Below are 22,520 nucleotides of genomic sequence, written 5' to 3' on the forward strand. Positions count from 1 at the left end.
CATTCACAGAATGAAACAGGATGCTGCAGCACGCGCTACAAATGAACCTGATATCTACTTGATTGGAGAGAAGAAACGTGAGCGGAATTACAGCCGTGGTGTCCAGCAAACGCCAGCGTGATACCTGATAAAAGGTTTGGGTCACGTGGAAGCCATTCGCTGAGCAGATTGTTGATTATTCTTCCCTGAGGGCGACCGGGCTGTTTTTTTTTTTTTTGTGTGAGCCTGATGCTTCTGGCAACAGCACCGACCGACTGGGTTCCCTCCAACGCCGCATATTACATTCGACTGATCGATATCCTCTGGTGTGTTTGCCGGCTTTCTTCCTTCTTGTCTAATGAAGCGTATTCACATTATGCCTGTTTAGTTATCAGGTGCAAGCTGCGCTTCAGTGTCTAATCAATCATTCCCCAACAACCTGGCTAAATGATCCGATTCTAATGATCATAATACAATATGATGAAGCAATATTAAACTGGTTTTAAAGAAATGTTATTTTTGCAAAAGCTTGCTGCATAGAAAAGCTGACCGGAGCCAGAAATGAGCCCATCTCTCATCATTAAATACATAATGGGAATTCAGCAATGGCATCGAGGAATGGAAGGAGGATATACAGTCTTTATATTTTCCACGTTTGGTGGCGATGGATTAATAGCAGCACTTGGCAAAGAGAGATTTAACACAAGATTAGAGCAGCTCTTACATCACTGTGCTTTCTACGGGAGCGTAAAACACTTTCGGCACAGCAGCCGCAGTCCGATCCCTTTCAGCCGAACGGCGTCCTGGGAGTAAATTGCCCAGCGCACTGCTGCACGGGAGGCGGCGTGTTGTGGCGAGGAGGAACACAATGCATGCTAATTAGTGGGCGAAGCGCGAACAAACAGCGCAACAGAGCGTTGGAGGTAGAGTGCGCGGCCGCTCGCACTCCCCACTAGAAGCGCTTAAGAGTGCAGCGCGCGAGCCGGGAGGGACTTTGTCCTCGGTTTCTAAAGACGGCAGCAGATCTCACCTCGGCGGCCTCCAGGTTCTCTCCATTCTTCATCCATCGGTAAGAAGGCTTCGGCTTCCCCGTGGCTTTGCACTCCCACACCAACGAGTCGTCAATGAGCTTCTGGGCCTCCTGGGGCTTCTCGATGAGATGTGGAGGAGCTGGAGGAAACGGGGAAGACACCACAGTGAAGCCAGCGTGTCGAGCGAGATGTAACAATGCGCCTCAAAGTTCAATGAATCTGCATATTAACCCGTCATGTCGGATTTTTGTGCATCCTCAATTCCTTTCCTCCGTTCATATCTCCCGCCGCCGGTTGCAAGGAGGGAGGAGTCGAGGCAACGGGCATTTGAAGTAACACATGCTCCCATTTTGAAGTGGCACTGCTGAATCATCTGTCGCTTGTGTTGTGTATTTCATGTCAGGTGAGCATAACAATGTTCGCACAAATATAAATTACAAAGTGGCACAACGGAACAAGAAGGTACAAACATTGTATATTTGCATTTTTTGAATGAAACATCCCATTCGTCCCTCTGTGGAGCAGTTTGTGCAGCACAGCCCTGAGCTACAGCAATGGACGTCACCCGTAACCACTAATCTTAACCCGATTATACCTTTGTCCCCCATTTTGTCTCAAGAAGGATTACCGGTCCCCACCAGGTGGATGCGTTGTCAGGCATGTGTCCACACAAAGCCTTTCAAATAAGCCCACGCCAACGTTTATATGGTTGGATGTGGTTCTTTTAATCCCCTCATTAAAGACACAAAGTTAACAGAAACCTGGAAAACCAGCCAGTTAAACACAAGGTCGGCTTCTGGTGCCATAAAAACGCCCCATTAGATCCCATCTGACTAACTGATGTCTAATTATACAGAAGGACAATTGATTCTTGCTGTGTCACGCAAGTAACTCAAGGTTATTTAATGAATGAGCCCCCCCCCCTAAAAACAAAGCGCTCCATAAAACTTGATCAGTAAAGCGGCCTCAGCGCTCCGTGCGCCCGACGTGATGCGTAGGTCGACCTACAACCGCTGTATGTCACACAAGGCCAGTGGCGGGACAAGAGTAATGGCCGGCCGCGCTTCTTCCATTCCGCACGTTCCCGACTGACCTTTTTCGCGGTGGCTTTCCAGTGGCGGGACAACCGCCTGCTCTAATTGGCTCCGGCTACGCAGGACAACGCGGCGAGAAATTCCATCACTGCACACGCATCCCGACGGCGTCTCCGCGTGCACGCGGGTGTTGAGAAACACGGAGCGACGGCGGCTTAAGAGAAAGGGGACGGGGAGAACCGAGGGGGGGGGATTTGTGCGGCCAGAGGTCGGCACGGATTCATCATCAAAGTCCACCGGGTGTCAGAGGCTCATTTTTTTCGCCGCGCATCATGTGACTTACTACGGGCCTCGTGGCGGCCCGGCTGTGTTAACACCAAACGGGGGGAAAAGGGCGACGGTTGATGCTTCTGTTGTTTTATAATCCTACAGAGGAAAGACTTTGGGCCTCAGGCAGGAACCATTTATCTTAATTTGTTACCAGCTATTACACATTACATGTTAATTGATTAATAGATTATCCATTGATCCAAATCAGTCTGCAAGTCTTGGATAATGTTGCATGTTTTTATATATATATATATATATATATATATATATATTAGAAATAGTACTGCAGTTGATTTTTCTAGCTGTCATGTTACAAAATGATGATGCATTTCCTTTTAGAAATCTATTTCAGTTTTACGAGTCTTTGATGGCTGGAAGTATCCTCATCACTCGGCATCACGTCTGTCCCCCGCTGCAGCGACCCTCCACCCCGTCCGGCCGAGCCGCCCCGCCCGAGCCGCCCCGCCCGATGCACCTTCCAGGCCTGCATTGTATTTGTATTCTTTCTTCCTCTCCCCCCTCGCAGGCAGGGCGCCTCACTCCGTCCCTCGGCCCGCTGCCAACGCAGCGACTCTCAGTCAGCGGTTACCAAACGAGAGCCGGCAGCCCGTCTCTGCCACCGAGCCGCAGGCAATCACAGCGAACGTCAAGTGGCTGAGGACAAAGGGGGGGGACGGGGGGTGTATTTGCTTAAATCAGTGGCATCGCTGTGAGATAATGCAGCGGTGAAGTTTGCAGAAACGCAGAGGAGAATTCAGGGCGCCGACCCGTCACAGCTTCAAATGCACAGCAACGACGGAGCAAAAGAAGATTTTTATTTTTCTTCTCCCTGAGTGTTTCTTTCACGAGAGCCCTTGTCCTTGGTTTGGGTGTTAGTTGAAAACCGCAGAAAAAAAAAAAAGACAGTGGCCATGGGGAAGCTGAACCGAAGTGAAGTTCTGCTGTATGAAGGTTCAATAAATCAAATTCCACCACGAGAGACGCTCTTGAAATCCTGTTTTAGTCAGACGAGATTGAAGTTATGAATAAGAAAAGTAGCTCCTTCGTATCCAAAAGACACTTAAAGCCCTTTGCTACCGGTGGGAATCACGTCCACATGTTAAAGTGGAGTAACGCCTTCATCTCCTCTCCAACACAAGAGAAACCGTACGGATTCCCCCACTGGCTTACACTGCTGGCCAATGTCTCAAAGGCTTAATTCAAAATAAGATCACTGATTTATGTCACCTGGCAGCTGACAGCAGGAGAGAGAGAGAGAGAGAGAGAGAGAGAGAGACACTGACCAAACACGTCAAAAACGAGACAGGAGCCACAGCTCCGAGGGACAAATCGAGCCTCTGCAGGCTGTGGGGGGCGAGCGGGGCGACGGGCGTCCAGGGCTGCTGTAAATCACAGCAAATTGTTTAATGCCCCGAATGAGGTATGTCTGACGGCTGACCCAGCACGACGAACCGGAGGGAGGCGGGCAAAGGGAGGTCGTGGTGGGAGGAAAATTCACAGACTGAACATGTTTACCACTGTTGTGCGACCATGAATCTACAAATCTACATACATACATACATATACATACATACTTAGATCTAAATTGAGATGTTCAGTACATGGTTTGTAAATATTTCCTATCTAAATGGGGCGACTTCATATCTGAACTGAATAGGTGTAACTAATGGGGGGGGCATGGGCCTAACCCTAACCCCTTTCCTTTGGATCCAGATGCTGCTGTGCGGATTCTGTCCCTGACATATGTGCCACAGGCCTATGTATAGTACATTTACCGGCTTTAATCTCCAGTCAAGTTGGACGTCAACCAGATGCCATCTGGTGGCACCCAATAGCGGGCTCACCAACAAGGTCGTGTCCAAGGGCTCAGCATCATCCCCATCACTCCTTTAATCCGGATCAAAATATTAGAGGCATCATGGCCGACAGCCTTTAATCATTTTGATGTGCCGTTAAAACCAGCCGGGCCTCTGCCTGATCGCCGCCGACTGCTGTTACCAGACCGGTTGTGTCCGCTCTCTGCCGCTTCTCAGTCCCAGCAGGTCGGACAGATGTGGTGCGAGCTGGTCAAATATTCATGTCTGTCAGGTTCACCCACCGTAGAAAGAGAGCTTCCCTTTGGCCGCGTTGGATCCCCTGGAGTTCTCCGCCACACACTCGTATGTGCCGGCGTCCTCCTGCTGGAAGTAGGGGATCTCCAGGACTCCGCTGGCTTTCCTCATGTCCACTTTCCTGGGGAAGGGAACGCCGTCCACTCTTCTCCAGTTTATAGACGGCACCGGGCTGTGAGAAATTACAAGTCACAGCTTTTACCCTGTTTTATGACGGATGTGCTGGTGAACTAATTCATGATGAATTCAAGTCCCTGAATATCTTTAAAAGATGGCGGCAGATAAAATACTGAACTCAAGGTATTTATTGAAGCCGACAAAGCCATGGTTGATGATATCCTGACTACGTCCCCTTCTTACGTACGGCCGATGCTTGAAACCAACTACTATCAGACAAACCACTTACAACCACTTAAAACAGTTTTGAGTCTTAAATATATTTTCATTAAGTTTACATCCCAAATGCCCCCATCTTTTTCCACATGAAAGACAGATAACCCTCGTATTTCATAAAAAACCCTAATATTTCATTCAAAAGCAGGCTGAGGAGGGCAATAAACATTTATTTCTTCTGACCACATTTCACTTTTTAAAATGATTTCGTCGTTGTTACTATTGCAAGCAGCTTGATAGATTCAGCGTAGAGAAACGTATCGGTCTCAATCCCTTTCCTCTCGCGTGCGATTGAGCGTGCGGGTCTGGCACTGCAGAGTGGACCTACTTTCCCAGAGCGAAGCATTCCAGCTTCACCGTGGACCCTTTGGCAACGTGAACGACCTCCGGAACCTGAACTTCAATCTTTGGCTCGTATTCACCCATCACACCTGAAAGACAAACGCAAATGAGCCAAGCAACAGGAAACTGAGAATAAACGCAGCGGCTGAGGCTTCGGCTGCTGTCACACGGCATCTGCAAACTTTTTTTCAAGTACAAACGTTTTTTTGTTGTTGTTGTTTGTTTGTTTTTTTTACCCCAGAAGTGAAACGTTTTTCAACTTGCAAAAAATGTCGCCGGAGTCACATGACGCTCCCCAATGAAAATAATGAGAAAACGAAGCCGAAACACAACTCGCCATTGGATGCGCTAACCGCTAACGTTGAATGAAAAAGAGACGTCTTAGAGAATTCACAGGCCGTTTGGGCTTTCACATCCGAATGAGTTTCATCTTGTTACGTGGCGCTAACAGCTATGAACCAGAAAACGGGCCCACAAACCCCCCCGAGTGACGCCTCTGTGTCTACAAAGCAGCTCTGCTGGGTTATAATACCGCTCCTCTGCATCTCTCTGAATAAAGCCGAGGAAGGGAACGTGTGCTCTCTGCTGTTGCAGCTCTGGGAGAAACTTATTCATAAATCAAAAACCCGAGTGTCTGACAGCTCGAGCGTATTTTTGTCTCCCCCCTCAAATCACATTATGATAAATTATATCAACGTATTTGTAATGGGTGTCATTTCACTTGCCAAATCACGGGCGCACACCATCGGATTTTCAAGCCCTTTTGTCCACCAGTGTAACAATTGCCCCCCCTCCCTCGACCATGGCTGTAATTCAGGGCCGTGCTGCACAAATAGCTCTAGAGACGGAGGAAACAGGCCAATTTCATCTAGTTGATTTGGCAAGGCATGTGTTGTTAGGATGGCTGCCCGAGTGACTGTGAAAGCTAATTCAGATCCTTATCACAAGCGTCTCGCACTGGAATGTAACCACAGCACTATCACCCATTTTAGGCGGACGGGTGGAAGCGGACAGGTAATTGTCTCATACCATAACCTTTTGAAAGGGACACCTGTTTAATGAGACAACCTTCCCCACCGCCGCCCTCCCCCCCGTGACCGCGGTGGAGCGGACGCGTTGCTGCTCTCGCGGCAAAATCGAGGCGTAATGAAGAAGGAGAGGAGGGAAGCAGGTGGGGAAATGGTCTGGAAATGTGTAAAAACATGTTTCAAATCAGGCGAGAAATTCACAATTCTGTCTCTCGTCCAAAGGATAATGGATTAATATATTTCTGAAACACGACTCCATGTTTATTCTTAATTTCAATTCATATAATATGTAATGGGTTATCAATGCTCAAAGAATCGTGGCAACCCGATTGGCCTTTTCTCTTAATACTAGATTTGGGAAAATCGAAACACAGGAAATTATAAACTCGTTGTAGTGGAGTAAATGCAGACTAAATACCTTCCTTGGTTTGGTTTCGTGGACCAATGGAATTACTTGATGAATGAATAGTTATTCTCAAAAATACAATTGATATCATTTCATTCTAAACTATAGATGTGTGTTTATATCTTCCCCAAATGTAAAACTCCTGTTTCCTTTCGCAGGATGAACAAGTTGTGGACTTTGAAAACAAGTTACTTTTTCTGATCTTGATAGGAGTAATATATAAAATAGTCCCTGACCTCAAACAAGTCATTGGTTCTGTCCTTACTAACAAGCTCAGAGCAGTTAATGAATATGAACAAAATAAATGAGAGATTTGCTGCTCACTGCATTAGTATTCTCTCTCCGGCTGTGACTTTAGGATTCAGCTTGTTTTAATCAATATTGCGATCTGAGTGCTATATTACTACAGCAAACCTTCACAAGAGCATTTAAAGGTCAACTGGAGACTAATGGGTTATAACAAGCACTATGTGTGTGACATACTTTAGAATACGGCGTAATACAGTACGGTCTGTACGCAATGAAACGACATGCAACATTAAACCCACGAGGGGGTGAACAGAGTGACACAATATCGTACACATCTATTAAACATACATCTATATCCAACACAAGGTCAACTGACAAATCATTAGTGGCAATAATTATTTGCACTTTATGTATCAATTTGTGAATCCACATCAGACCTCCTCTGAACCATTAATAACTCATTAGAACAATAGATGCTCGGTAACACGGGGAGGGTTTGTTAACATTAGAGGTACTATCATGTCTTATAAACTGCTTATACTTGCTAAATGGGGGCGTAAAAGCAAAGTATTACCAGCATCAAGTCTTTTTAGCATTAAATCAGATCAACTTAACATTTTAAGTGAAAATTACACTTCATTGTGTATCATTATATGTGTATCATTATATAAAGGTAAGGAACGCCCTTCCAGCACAGACGGCTGCATCATATTACTTGCAGAAAGTGACCTTTCCTCCGGTGGGCCTTGATAAGGCCACCCTAAAGCATCAGATCCACATGTTAATAAAGGACGTGCTACAATGAATAGAGGACGAGATAATGAACCGTGGAGTCTCATTTGTATTTCTCACAACCATTTGTTCTTCTTCCAGGTACAACAAAGCCAGTTCGGCTCGTTTGTTTATCACAACCGAGGAGGCGACCAAATCCCCAGAATGGCACTATTAAATCAACCATTGGATCATTTCCTCTTTCACTGCTGGTTAAATTGATACTCGAAATATAGAAGAAAAACAACATCCAATGACAGGATGCAAGTGGAAGGAGGTACATGTACGTGTTAGTGAGCGGCTATTTAACACTCGTACAAGATGGGGACTGGTGACCTTTGTGGAGGGTGACATTTGCAGTACATTTTTGCATTTTTGTAGTGTGTATGTCACATCTTCCTGTAACCAAATATGGTTGAATTAAATTGTCTAAAGCATAATATGATGTGCACATATTCAAATCTAAATATTCAAAACTGTCATCTGAAAATCCATGGATTGCTTTAGTCCAAATAGATTTCGAAGGCAACATTTGCATTAGATTAATATCCCAGTAACAATATACTGACATTAGTAGACTCTCCATTATGCAGCCCGGTTAAGCAGTGCAAACCTCCATCGGTCTTAAGCGCCGTGGTTACCAGGCCTGGTATGTAGGTGGTTTGGTGCGAGTAACATGAACAAAAGAAGAAGCTCACCGTCACTGCGTAGCACCAGCGGCGCGGGCGGACCCTGGACTCGGCTCTTTGTGACAGTATTAGTCACCACACAGGTGTAGTTGCCGACATCTGAAGGCTCCACCATGGCGATGTACAGGTTCCCGGTCTCCTGCGAGATGAATCGGCGAGTGTCCTGCTTCACAAACGTCGGGTACTCGTTAAAGATCCAGGAGAACACGAGATCTGTGGGCGAGGAGGGAAAAGGAGATTGTCACATATGAATGAGGCGGCGAGGTTGGGAGGGCGGCCTGAGACACACTGCGGCTGCAGCGGCTTGTGATCATTTTTAGACCTCCCGAGGGTAGATGCGGAAATTTCGACAAAGTTAAATCAAGTGAAGGTGAAAATTGATGATAGGATCAGTGCGAGGTTGCGAACAAATTGAATTATCCTAAATTATCTGGAGTCTTTTCAAATGACCATTTTTCATGCCAATGAGGTTTGCATGTCCAACGAGGGAATTGGGAGGCACTCGGGTCTCAGTAGTCATGACTGATTGCAGATACAACCAGAATTGACAGAGATAGAGTGAAAACTGCTTAAATGGATGAAAGACAGAATCGTTTCTACAAAAACCTCTTAGCTCTTTCCGTACATGGAAACAAAAACAGCCTTTTCAAGGCCTGCGTGCATGTTGAAACGGTGATGGAAAGAGAAAGGTATGTTCTCTCAATAGGAAGTGAATTTGAACAAGGGAAAGCGTGAGTGGTTCATCTTCTATTCCGCTCATCCTTAGACGGTCTTCTGATCAGATAACTTGCAGAAAGTGACAGCGAACATCGGGCGAGAGAGGTGTACATCCCGGATTGGTCGCCAGTCAATGGCAGGGCTGACATAGAGACAGACAACCCTTCACACAGACCTACGGGCAACTGTAGAGTCACCTGCATGTCTTTGGAGGGTGGGAGGAAGCCGGGGGCCCCGGAGGGAACCCGGTTTCATTACTCTATATTGATGTGGTAAATGTTCTAAAGCCAATAATCCGCATGAGAAATTAAGTTATAATAATACATTTGACCTGTAAGCGGTTTCGAAAAAAAGGATGGTAGCTGGCATTCCTGAAAACTTGATAAAATAATCAATGAATGAACCAATCGAGAGGTCATTTACACGAATAGCCAACGTCTTGTCATTATCTACCACAGCCACACCACAGGCTAGCCAGCTAACAGGTAAACTCATAGCATTTTATTGTGGTGACTAGCAGGCTAAAGCTTTATACTTCCATCACTCACTTGTTTCAAACTTTCCGAATTTGACAAGAGATGTACAGACATGCTAATGTGATGCTAAAGGCTCTATTTCTATGGGACGTTTTACAGAATAACATCTCAGCTGTCTAAAATAGAGGAAGCGAAGGAGCAAGTTAGCGCTAACAGGAAGTGAGGCATCGAGTTAGCAAGAACCTGCCAGACTGCTGAAATCAATAAGACGTCGCTGCACTTTGAATGTCAACCTTTCCTCTGATGTCCTGTCTTTGTGTTGGGAGTAATTCAAGGAACCAAACACACATTTTGACGTCTTGATAGACACAAAAGTCTTTGTCCCTTCGGACGACTTAGTTCATGCAGTTATCTGGCTCATTAGGATTCAATAATGAGATGCATTTAAGAAAGTGAAGAAATTGAAGAAATCAAAAGCCAATCATTGAGGATTTGATAAACGAGTGACGAGTGGTTTTGTAATTACTATGTAACAACAATTAATGATTGACTGCTACAGTGGATTAAATTACCTAATGGGACTCCATTAACCTGGTCAATAATCCAATTCGGAGTGAACCAGGGTTTAAATTGAGACAAATGCAAGTGCAAAACAAGTAAACAATGCCGGTTTGCAGGAGCACAACATAACAAATATGCATTTCAGAAATAGCTGCTTTGACACCAACGTCACACTCACTGCCATACCTGTACCGCCATACCTGTACCGCTGACACCATCTCTTAAATGATCTCGCAAGCAGAGATGAAAGAAATTTGATGCAGAAATAATCGGCGAGTATCTGAGCAAACAAGACGCAACCTCATTTTGTCCCACGAGCATCACCCCACAAATGCAAACACTGTATGTTTGCCAGGTCACATTTTCCATTATGTGGGCCCCTGGATACGATACACAGTATATGTGTTAACGGTTAAGAGATCTACTCCTGGATGTTTCTTTCATTATTCAAAGAAATGAATCAAACCTGAACTGTGGGACGTTATCTGCTGTTCTGAGAGTCCAACTGACGTTCGAGTGCTATTTCTCTGCTGAGCTTCAACCGAACCATTTGCTGGAGGTCCAGCAATTAGACAAAAGAGTCTTGGAGGAACTCGTCTTGCCTCCCTTTATTGCTCGCTGGCCATTCATCACAGCATGATCCCCTGCTGGTCGAGAGGAGATGACGCCGTACGCTATGGGGAAGCCGCCCGATCGCAACCGCTTGGCGCTCTAGGTTTTGTCCACGGGGACAAGGGACACTTCAAGGCAGGATGAGGCATGTTGTCGTTTGCGTTTGCTTTGCGTTTCCTCTCTGGTGCTTTTGGTCCGCGGCTGCACCTGCTCTCCTTTCCATGTTTAAGACCCACATGACACGACATGAGGCGCAGAACGCCGCAGACGTGCCAACATAATGAGATGTCTCCCGCAGCTGGCCGGGCCGTGTTCACAAAATCATCCAGCGCATTGATTTCATGGGTTACACAATGCTCCCGGACATGAAAAAGGGACATCTCAAAGACAAAATGGGGAGGGAATCCAGCTGCCAGGAGCGTATTACGACCACTGTCATGGCAACAGACAGATTTGTATTACGATGACGGCAGCACAAATTAACGGTTTGGGTTCATGTAAACTATAGCTTGGTTTCAAAGGTCTTTTTTAATCTGACAGTATACGATGATCTGGATTTCGCACGGTCCAAAAAAAAATCTTTTCCCAAACGTGCAGCGAGGTTTGCAGAAGTCCCTCAAGGGGTCTTTGTGGATTCACTTCCCGGTTAGACATCATTTTGCATAAGTCACAATGAATGAAGCTGCTTCGCTGACAAAAGGAGGGAGAGGAGCAGCTTCAAAGGACACGCCTCGCTGAATATTCAAAGTCTCCAACAAATCGTGCAAGTCAAACACGCCGTCTCCTTTCGAGGTTAAGATCACACCCAGACTGTCGTTTAAAAATGGAGCACTGGTACAAAGGTGGTGGGCAGTATTCCCAAAATGAGTCTATTATCTTTTATGACGGCCTGGAAAGAGGAAGACTATCAGCTTTGGGCCACCTGTGGATGGACACACATGCAGTTATGTGAGTACGCTGTCAGCCAACATGCTACTCTGCAGTGTCAGCAGCTACAGGAACGCATAATGGCCCGAGCTAATTTAGTGGCCGCCATTAGCCTCATAAAAATGTGTTAGCAGGGGCTTGCTAGGAATACAAAGCATGCGTAGGGAGGAGGTCGGGGTGGACCCCAAGGAGACGCTGTACGTGTCCCGTCCGCAACCTAAAGTCACCGTTGACTTTATTATTCAACTTTATGAAACTACAGCAGAACCACAGAAGACATGCGTGTTTACAGGTGCTCACAAAGACCTGGTGCCATCCCAGTAAAGAATCCATCCAGGATGAACGCTGCTACTCAGCGATACGGTCCAAATTAGGAACATCTCTTGATTTGTCGCGGATGTTTCTCCAGATTTGTAAATGTGGCATCATGGAAGCCAACAACATCTCCCTCCAGCAGCTCATTGAAGGTAAAGCAGCGCGTGACAACCAGACGAAACGACTGTAAAGCAGAGCAATTGCTTGTGACAGCGTCAACAGCCCTGGCGAGTTTGTTACAGTCGGTGACGTCAGTCAGCCATGTCCTGTAATGCAAACAAGGCCGGCCACTGAAATCCCCCGTGGGTCGGCTGCACTGCTTAAAGCGTGCATTTGTTTGATTTTACACACTATACTCATGGAGAACAACGTGTTTCCTTTTTATTTCTGCCCAACAAACAAATCAGCCATCTGTCAAAACGTTTGTTCACTGTACTACTATGAGCACCGGCTGCCTGATATTTCATATTAATTATACAATCAGAGAGGAGCACATTGTGTAAAACAGGGTGAAACAAGACGATACAGTATGAACTACTTCTGCCCCTAAAGATCCTTTAGGTCACGCAGCCAAACAACATGTGCGGAAAAGCCACAAAAGTCCACAAACTCACAATTTGGTCGAATTAGGATCCACACTTTTGACAATTCGGAAGAGTTTCTGTGAAAAAGCTTCCTCTCTGCCCAGAAAACAAACAAACAGACGACCCCCCCCAGCCGACCACTATCCCCCCCTCAGATAAACTGCAGTCTCCCGCATAGTGTTGCTGAGTGCAGCGCTCCCATATCTGCTCCAGGCTCCATGAATCCTCTGTCCTACCGTTTCCTCTATAGGACCGGACAGCGTGCACATGCTCTCTATTGTCGACGCCTCGGGTGGGAGCAGCAAACACAGACACATCACATAAAAAGATGTGCTCTCAGCGGAGGAGATGCACACAAGTGATCTCAGTCTTGAGAGCCCCTTGAAGGTCTTTGGCCATTACGAAATAGGTCCGCGCCTAAACACGGTAATCGTGGAGCGCGGCTGGGTCACACTGGCAGCCCATTAAACGCGGCCGGCTTTGAAAGAGACGGGAACTGACAGGCGCTCGGCATCCCCCCTCCCCTCCCTCCCTCCCTCCCTCCCTCGCTGCCTCTGATCTACAGCGGCAGACGGGAGGTTGAACTGGACCTCGCGCGTTTGGGAGAACACACACGTTTGGGAGTCGTTTCGAGGTTCAGAAAACACGACTTGCGTTGCGACCAGGTTGAGATCATCCAGCCCCCCCAGTCCTTTGAGTCTGCAGATAGAAACAGCATATATTTGTGGCGGGCGCTGACATTGCTCTGTGAGATGGACAGTGTGCATGTGTGTGTGTGTGTGTGTGTGTGTGTGTGCGTGCACGTGGAGGCAGCAGTCGCTCTGCCTTTGTGCCGGATCAGCGCTGCAGGGTGTGTCCTGATCTGCACTCAGGCGGTTTTCTATATTCTCTCCACTGTTGAATAACAGCAGGTAGGATTGCTGATCATATTGCTCAGTACCGTCTTCCTTTTGCTACAGTAACACACAGTGTTTCCTTAAAGGTCCTGAAAGAAAACCCCATATCTATGCGTCCAGGAGACAGGAGCAAACAAGAATTAAAAAAAAAATGAATTAACATATAAGATTATAATGATCTATTTAAATGTAATCATGATAATCTAATCTAAAATGTAGTTTACAGCTCAGACAATTACAGAAATGTTTCATTAAAAGAGGCACTGACAACCTGTGACGGCGTCTGTTCCTTTGACCATCGGGTGATGGAAACTGTAAATTACTTGGAAATAGATCACAAAGAACCCAACAGAGACGTGCCTGAGCGTTTCAAAGTGGCTTGCATCATTCTTTCAACATGTAAGAATGAGCGCGCTGGGACTTATGGGACAACATGAGTCCTCGGCGGTCCCGCCCTCACGAGACACAGCTACTCTGCTGCTGCAGGTCGAGGGAAAACTCTTTGACAAAGAGCGTCAATAAACACACTTTGACACACCTCGTCACCTTTGGCAAAGATTCATACATCTGCAGTGTGCAGCACATGACTTTTGGACATACACACAGGGGGGAGAGTGACATCATGACCTCACTTCATCGTTCCACAGCAGCGAGACGTTCGCTGTGAGTGTCCCCGTTCCACGATCCCACTTTGCAGCAGCAGTGACAAAGCCGCGGAGGCTCCGCTGAGCAGCGGCTCGGTGCTGCGGACCGGCTGTCATGTTGTTCCACAGTTGTTATTTTCCCCCCTCGCGCAGCAGGTGACAGCCCATTTCTTCTGGGACGAAATCCCCCGTGGGCACCCAGGGATTTGTGTTTATGCGGCGGGGAGCCTGAGGGCGCGACGTGTGACTGCAGGCTGCGACCCGGCAAGAGGGGACGGGGGGGGGGGCGGGGGGGACGGGGGGGGGGCGGGGGCTGTGCACCATCGAACACCAACCAAACCGGGAGCGTCTGAACGTGGTTTCTATACTTTAGGACCCCCCCCCCCACACACACACACACACTGTCCAAATACAGCAGCAGCTTTGTGTACTGTGAACTTTAAGGAGCTTAAAGAGAGATTGAGGAGGCACGTCACTCACACGTCTCCTGGGAAAACGCGCGCTCAGACACCCGGACTCCTCCGTGACCTTTTTTCACATGTGATTAGGAAGTCCAATCAGGTAAGAGCGTCCCCGCCTGAAATCACAACCCCCAGTTTCATGCAGCTGGCATGCTGCCGGCTGCTTGTCACTGAAGCTTCTCTTCACTGGAAGGTAACTGAGTCACATTACGTCAAAAATGTGAGGCGGGCTTGGAAGTGCGTTCGCCGCGGACGGCGTGACAGTGACATGTGACACGTTTCCAGAGAGCTGGAGTCCCCAGACAGATGAAATGTGACTGTACGCAGGACTGTGAAGGCAGATTACTCATGGAGATTGTGAAATGTGTCGTCTGCTAATCAGATTAAATGCAGCATAATCCCTGGCTGGTGAAAATAAAACCCCTGCTAAATATGAGTCACATGCAGCACTGCAGGAAGCAGATCCTTGAGGTTCGTCTTCTTCCCTTTTCTCACAGTGGCTTCAACCAGCATCAAGTACATTTGGGGATTGGACGTTAAATATCCCAAATCCTAGTGTTGTCTTCTTCTCTTTTTAGTATGTGATTTATTTGTATTTATGTGAGCTCATATGTTTGGTGTGTCGTCTGCATTTGAACTCCCCTCCGTGTGTGTTGGGATCACAGCTGAGTTACAGGTGGAGCTGCCACACTCCAACCAGGGACACTCCGGCCAGTTTAACACCATGACGCTACATGTCACCGCTCTATTTTCACTTTGGTTATTGACAGAAGCTAATGCAGATACACCATTGGACATGTAGCAGATGCCACATGCCGTCCAGCTTTCATTATGTTCCTGTTATTGTCTGTGGGCCGCTGATGCCACACCGAGACATCCACGCTAAAAGAACGAAACGTATGACAGCAGGCGAATGAACATATGTTTGTTCACTTGCTGTCGTATAGATAAAAATACAATGTTGTTTTCTCGAAGACATTCTTCGAGTCAAGTGAGCATGCAATGGAGCCACTTTCTTAATCTCTCCTACACAGTTTGGTATTCAGGAAGTGGGGGCAGAATTGCTACGCTTTGTTATATTCACTCAAAGCAACCAGATGCAACAAGACACGCTAATTTCTCCCCATTCAGAAGCAGGAATTTAGCTCAAAAGAATTCTGTAATGGCTGTGACCCATATAACAACATTACAACACCAACTTTACATGTATTTCATCCATTGTAAATCGTCAGGAGAGGAACTGTTTCCCCAATAGCGCTTGGAGTAAAGAACAATGCATTTCAGAATATTCATTTGTATTCCTTTTTTACCATCACTTTGTATTCGCTGTCAGGCCGGCTGCAGATTGTTCCGTATCTTTGAAGCATGGCCTCGTCCTCATTAGTCATCTTGTCTTAATGAATTTATGTGAGAACCTTCAAAATGTTCTAAAATTGTGTAAAAAACAACAACTACGTGAGCGATCACTAGTAACGTATTTGTAATATCTAGTAAAGAACACAGCGAGCGCCATCACCAAGTTCACTTGGGTTTAGAAAGACACTTTTTCAATGCATGTCCTGCCAATCATTTCCATTCCAGGCCGAGCCAGTTGAAACTAATTCAAAACATGAAATCCATTTGAAATTCGCTGACTAAGCTCTCAGGGCCGTCTCTCTGATTCCACCGTGTTGTGGAGAAAACCAGTGCGAGGTTCCCGGCTGAAAAGCAGAGAAGTGCCACTTTAGGTGTAACCAAAGCAACAAGTCAGGTCAACGAAGAGAGCCGGTCCTGGCAAAACACGGCGGCCTGTCGGCGGATTGATTGCTCCTCACTGTTTGAACACAAAGCCGACCGGGGGGGTCCGTGTCTGATGCCCACAGTGTGGCGAAGCCTGTTGATTTGCTTTCTGATGTTTACCGTTCATTCACACACCTGTAACTGAATATTGTTGGTCTTCGTGACATATTTTTATACGGTGTTCATGTGTCAGCAGAAATATACGTCCAAGCAACATGTTTTTACCGCCTCTGCTCAGAAGCAAAGAGGACCAGTGGTTTGTGCAGCTGGATGAAGATGTAAAGTGGACTGCTAATCGACAGCTTGTAACCGCGTTCTATGTTCGTGCCTTGAGGGGGCTTCGCATGTGCCTGAAGATGTCTTTCATCTAGCAATTATTTTCCCATTGCTTGACAAAAAAAAAAACTGACCTTAATTGGATTACCTGATTAATTGGATAACCTGAGCCCAAATTGTCAGATGTGAAAACAGTGACTGTTCTCACCAAAAATAACAATCTTATACGGCGGCGTAAAGCCCACCGCCTGCCTGTAAATCGGATCCTGCCAAGCATCCGTCAGGTAAAAGCCCAAAAGGTACACGAGCCTCAAACCATTACAACCAGTTACAGGCGAACAGAGAACCTGTGCGTGAATCCGGAATTCTTGATGTGCTGGTGTAGTCGGAATAATCCTGCCCTGTATAATACTCCTATAATATATAAAAGTCCTAGACATGAACACGGCATTAGTGGCTGCAATAAATACCTAATACAATATGTGTTTATTGCAAAAGTGTTTTTTGGGACGGTGCACCAGCCAGTCGATGGAGCGTCATCTGTGCAACACAAGCGACGTAGTTAAATGCGCACGTTGAACATCAGTTTCAATGAACTGACAGTCGTCTATGCGGAGCTCCCTGGACAGTGAGGGGGGGGGGGACTCATTTCAGACCCAACCTGTTTGAACATGCATCATCCAATTCATAGCTAGCTCTGCTGAACCAAGTTAATCCTGACAGCAGACGATTTTTAACACCCTGAGCGGGAAAAAAAAGAGTTTCATAGAAGCTACTTAAAAATGCAACAATATATCAGTAAAGAAATTAAGTGAGAGGTTCAAAATAAAACAAAGCACTAAACGAGTTGCAGCACTTAAATTGTACTTATGAGGGCTTTATAGCAAGTTGTACTCAAATTGCACGTTCTTGTTTCTTTTGCTCCTGGGTTTGTATGCTTGTGGTTGAAGTGCACTTATTGTACGTCACTTTGGATAAAAGCATAATATAAAATCCTAGTGTGGGTCCGCGGGTGCAACAGGTGATAAAAAGTGAGGCCGTACCTCCAGAATGCGGTGGCGGGCCGCACAGCAGAACCACTCCTTGACCTTCGCGGACTGATACGGAGCTTCTTTTGTGGGTCTTGAAGTTCTCCAAGTCTGAAGAAACAAAAACAAAGAACACAGTAAGTAAAATAGTGAACACCTGAGAGGGTTGTCATGAACATTCAAGTGTTTTTCCCTTCTTACTCCCAGTCAAGGTCACGTCGTACGGAGCCGCGTGCAGCAGGCGGGAACCGGCATGCTGGTTTATTACAGAGCTCACACGGATAAACACGCCGCACGCCAGAGAAAGTCGCTGGCCTACATTTTGCTAGACTGTGGGAGAGAAGCGAGGCTCGACCCCACACTGCAAACCGCCGAACCGCCTCCCTGAGCCTCACACACAAACACAACAACGGGTGGTGTGAGGGAGCATGTTGGGGGGGTAAACGGTCTTAGGCTCTGCCTCAAGCCAAATCGTCCCACGTGTGCAAGACCGCAATAATCGGTTAAAAGGTTTTCTACGAGGAGCGGCAGGTATGAATAAATGGCTAAAAGATTTCTAGTCTCGCACACGAGTTCAATCTGAGGAATTTGAAAATGTGCAAAATTAAGTATTTAAATGAATTAGTTTTGAAATTGTGAATTAAATGATGCCCAAAGAATCATCTTCTCATCCAGCCTCTGAAGCAATAGCTAAAAAAAGAATGCGCTTATTTAAGTTTTCCATGTTTTTTTCTAAATCTAATGAGGTCATTTTTTTGCCTTAATGAAGACGATGTAATAAGCAGAAAGTAACGTGTTTATTGGTCTTTCATAGGAAAATGATAAGTAACTCTATGTGGGGTTTGACATGCGACCTGTTCTATGAAGACGCGTATATTGTATAACGTGGAGCAGATGAGACGAACTGTAGCTGTACCAAGTGACCTGTTTAAATAAGGTAACGCGTGCTTTTGTTGCTCTAAAGGGAGGCGAGCTGCACCTGCAAAAGGACATATTACATATTACAGTGTCACCTGCCAAATAATTGCATTCTGGAGGAGACACAGTTGAGAGAGTGAGAAAATGAAAAGAAACAGGACTATTACTGTACCCAGCTCCAGTAATTGTATATTCCAAATAAGGAACGGAAGCCCAGCATGAACCAAAAAAAAGAAAAGCCCAATTCTAATCAATACTGACGCACACCAACTACCGCGAGGCAAACGGCAATCTGTGGCCCCGCCGCTAAGCGGAGAAGGCTGCCGTGGCGGGTCACGCACGAGGGGTTTTAATAGCTCTGCTGGTAATCAGGTTACCTTTCATTCATCACGCCTACACCCGGCGAGCGTAGCCAGGCTGCGCCTGGCGAGGCTCTGAAGCGCCGTGGAAACCAAACTCATTTTCCTCCTGACAATGGATGGACACAAAAAGGTGTGTGTACATCCTGTGTAATCCAACACGCCACATGGGGGCTTCATGTCTGCACCGAGGACTGGGGGGGGCAATGGGTTCTTATTGGAGGCGCTATGATACAAGGCTGTGGGGATATTTGAAGGAAAAAGCAAGTGAAGATCAATCAATTATGGCAATTTGTGGTTATTAAATAAGAAAAGCAACCGGGTGCTCGTAGGTGTCTATTTTGATTCTGACTAAAGTCATTCAGTCATCTTGAAAAGGAGATTATCCTTTATACAGGCTCGTGTGAGGGGGGGTCTGATTGGTCGGTGTGTCTGGTTTGCCTCGAGGTCACAGTGAATTCTCAAACGCTCCTTTAACAAAAGAACAGACGTACAGCGCATTAATGCATGAAGACAGGTGCGTCTCAAATTGACGGCTACATATTCTCCAAATTGGGTTCATTAACCTTCATTAACCTTCTCCGTGATACGCAGCATATCCTCAAGTCGCGGCGAGCAGCGGCGCGGACACGAGCGCTCTCCTCGACCTGCTCCGCTCAAAAAAGTGCAGCCAATCTGCTTTGAAATGAGGTTGCTGATTAGTGCAAGTGATCAAAATGTAGAATTATTGGGCTCACTGATTTATGAAGAGGACTATGAGGTCAGTTAATAGAAGTCATTTAAGGAGCGGCCTTTAATTATTTCTTTAAACACAAATCTGTGCTTAACACGGTTTAACTTAACAGCTGTTTGAGCCTCTTAAGCCCGATTAGGAAACCAACTCCCTCATATTTGTCTTCTAGGGATTGATGACAGATTTGACATTTCAGTCATTATGATGCATCTGAATGGACGGAGAAAAGAAATCTGGTTTTCAGCTTTGTAGAGATATTTATATGTCCCTTTTAAAACTGAGGAGCAAAGGAGGAGAATTATTTTCCCAAAATACCTTCCGGTCTTCTTGCTATCGCGTTATCATATTTAAAAAAAAACATTTGAATTATGTTTAATTACCTTCTATCAAAACAATGAAATAAAAAGATAATTACTAACTATTTGTTTTGTTGATGCGACATGTTATTGTTAAACTCACAGCGTTTTAAATATTATATTAACTACTTGTTAATAATAAATGGTCTGTCACACTCTGCAGGAACATTGTTAACTGTTTAATAAATCACGTATGTGTCTGAGCCATTATTTTGATGGCTTTCATAAAAGTGATACTTTGAAGTAAACACTTAATAATGGTTTATTATTCTACAATTTCTATTACATTAGAGCAAGTGGTGATTATAACTATAACTATATCTTATAAAATAGTTCAAATCGAGGCATCTATTCACATTAATTAGACAGTACTAATTAGTTTATGGTCCATGTAATGTTTGCAGTTTAAAGTTATTTGGTCATCATTAACAAATCCATAATACAGTGTCAAATGTCTGCAAGAATGAACTGTTACTAAATAGTTCAGTGTGACTTATATACAAATTATTTAATTATATTTGAATTTAATGACAGCATTCCAAATAACAAACATAATTAATTATGAATTAAATGTTTCTCAACAGTAAATGAACTATTTGCTAATGCATGCGAGTTGAGTTGAGCACATGTTATCAATAAGCGTAACCACGGCTGTCCTCCCTGTTGTCCCGTCCGCTCAGCCGGGGTTCACGCGCCGTCGGCAGAGTGTTGCCCCCCCCCCAGGAGCGGTCGTGCTCCGGTGGGTCGCGCTATGGTCTGCGTGCGTCAGCGTACACGGCCGTGTGCTTCGACGGGATGAACTGACACGCTGCAGAACAATGTGACCAACACGCAGGCAGGATGACCGTAAAACAATGACGACGTCACCGAGGTAACACCGCACACACTATTTCAGTGCTGAGATGCCTTTATTCAAAGTCAGAATTTGAATCCCTCTCCCCTGAATCATGTGAATCTGACAGAGGGCTGCACAGGAATCCAATTTGCCATTTTCCATTGCTAATTGGCCATTGGAAGGCTCCCATCTGAAGAAAACATAAGCACGCGGCGCTTTAATGCCTTCACTACCACATTTTGTCAGTTGAGCTTGAACGAGCCTTTCTTGGGTCCAGGCAGCATATCAGGCGTGAATTATTTACACAGCGTCGACGTTGGAAAAGAAGTGCAGGATTTAAGTGCTCATAACATGTAAATCCACTCTTTTGATTTACAAATTTGTTTGTCGCTGCTCTTTGCTGGAAGAAGAAAAAGACGGCATCTCCGCACCAGAATAATTGAGCGTCTGAGTGCCGTCCGTAGATGGGATGACAAATTCCCCGTCTACGTTCGTTTTTGCTCAGCAAATCACTGTCCCTCCAAATTAGGTTTCCTGGGCTGTGAAAAAAAAAGAAACTAATCGTCCGTCGCGGACTCATGAAAGTGAACGAACCAAAAAAAAAAAAAAGACGTCTGAGGATCTGCATTTAAGATGCTTTCCTGGAGCTTTATGACGTGTGCAGCGTTCAATCTGGCTCCCGCGCTTAAATTAGCCCGTTTGTTTTATAGCTTGTCATATTTCACAAACTGCTGCTTCCTCAAGGAACACTCGCTGTCTGGTTGTCTCCTGACTGTCACTCAGAGGCCATTAATGAAGCGCCGCTGATTGACCTCCGTCATCTGCTCCACCAGAGATCCCTGGCTGGAGCTCCTTCCTTCAATGGTAAGATGCCAGAAATACAGGAGACTTGTATTTTCTCCACACGGACAATTCTACTTGTTTTTTGTCTGGTCCAAACGCTCTGGCCACTCCAAAATGGCCACGGAGGCGCTTTTTTTTTTTTTGAGTAGTCCCCCCCCAATTACTTTCATCTGAAGGCGCGTTAGAAGGTTAGATAAAAGCACCGGCGCCTCCCCAAAATACGAGCCTATAGAACAAAGTGGACCAGAGCAATAGACATCTAAGGTACTGAAATCCCCCTCCCCTCCCAAAAACCCACCAGAGAGAGTATTTGGGGCATTATTTTGGGCTGAGATCAAAGCTCTTGTGTTTTTTGTGAAGTGAGGGACGTCTGCTCCACCAAAGCCAATGATTGTCCGGAACCCTCAGACGAGGCCTCGCCCGGGCCGAGAGGACGCCGCCATGCTGGTTACGTGCAACACCCCCACCCAGCCTCCACATCACCCACCCACACTCAATAGCAAATAAATAATAAAAGAGAGCACAGGCGCCATTGTTGTAAAACAAGGGGACAAAAAGCATCATTTGGACCCCGCGGGGGGGCCCCGCCGTGCTCCTCAGAGGGCACACAGCTGTGCACGCGTTTGCTCTCAAGGTTCAAAAGAAAGCATGAAAGCACACGGTTTTTCTTCAATAACGCATCCTGTCAATTTGTCACGTAAGCCAGGCCGGCGGACGCATCTCCTGTTTGGGATTTTTCTTTCCAGCGGCGACTAAACAGCACGGTGTCATTTTTGGACAAGTGAGGCCGACATAACAATGATTAATAACCTCAAAGAGCGCGAGTACGATTCCCCA

General features: G+C 46.0%; 1 protein-coding gene across 2 annotated transcripts in view; it reads right to left on the reverse strand.

The window, feature by feature from the left end:
• The window catches only part of cntn4 (contactin 4), a 100,065-nt gene that overhangs the window by 36,771 nt on the left and 40,774 nt on the right, over positions 1-22,520 (reverse strand). For both annotated transcript variants that reach the window (XM_040204296.2, XM_078091702.1), the window contains exons 5-9: positions 17,655-17,750; positions 8,373-8,576; positions 5,207-5,309; positions 4,473-4,657; positions 1,010-1,149 (exon numbers count right to left, since the gene is read on the reverse strand). In XM_040204296.2, coding sequence (XP_040060230.1) covers positions 1,010-1,149; positions 4,473-4,657; positions 5,207-5,309; positions 8,373-8,576; positions 17,655-17,750 — 728 coding nt within the window. The remainder of the gene's footprint in view (positions 1-1,009; positions 1,150-4,472; positions 4,658-5,206; positions 5,310-8,372; positions 8,577-17,654; positions 17,751-22,520) is intronic.

The sequence above is a fragment of the Gasterosteus aculeatus genome, chromosome 17 (assembly GCF_964276395.1).
Source record: "Gasterosteus aculeatus chromosome 17, fGasAcu3.hap1.1, whole genome shotgun sequence".
NCBI lineage: Eukaryota > Metazoa > Chordata > Actinopteri > Perciformes > Gasterosteidae > Gasterosteus > Gasterosteus aculeatus.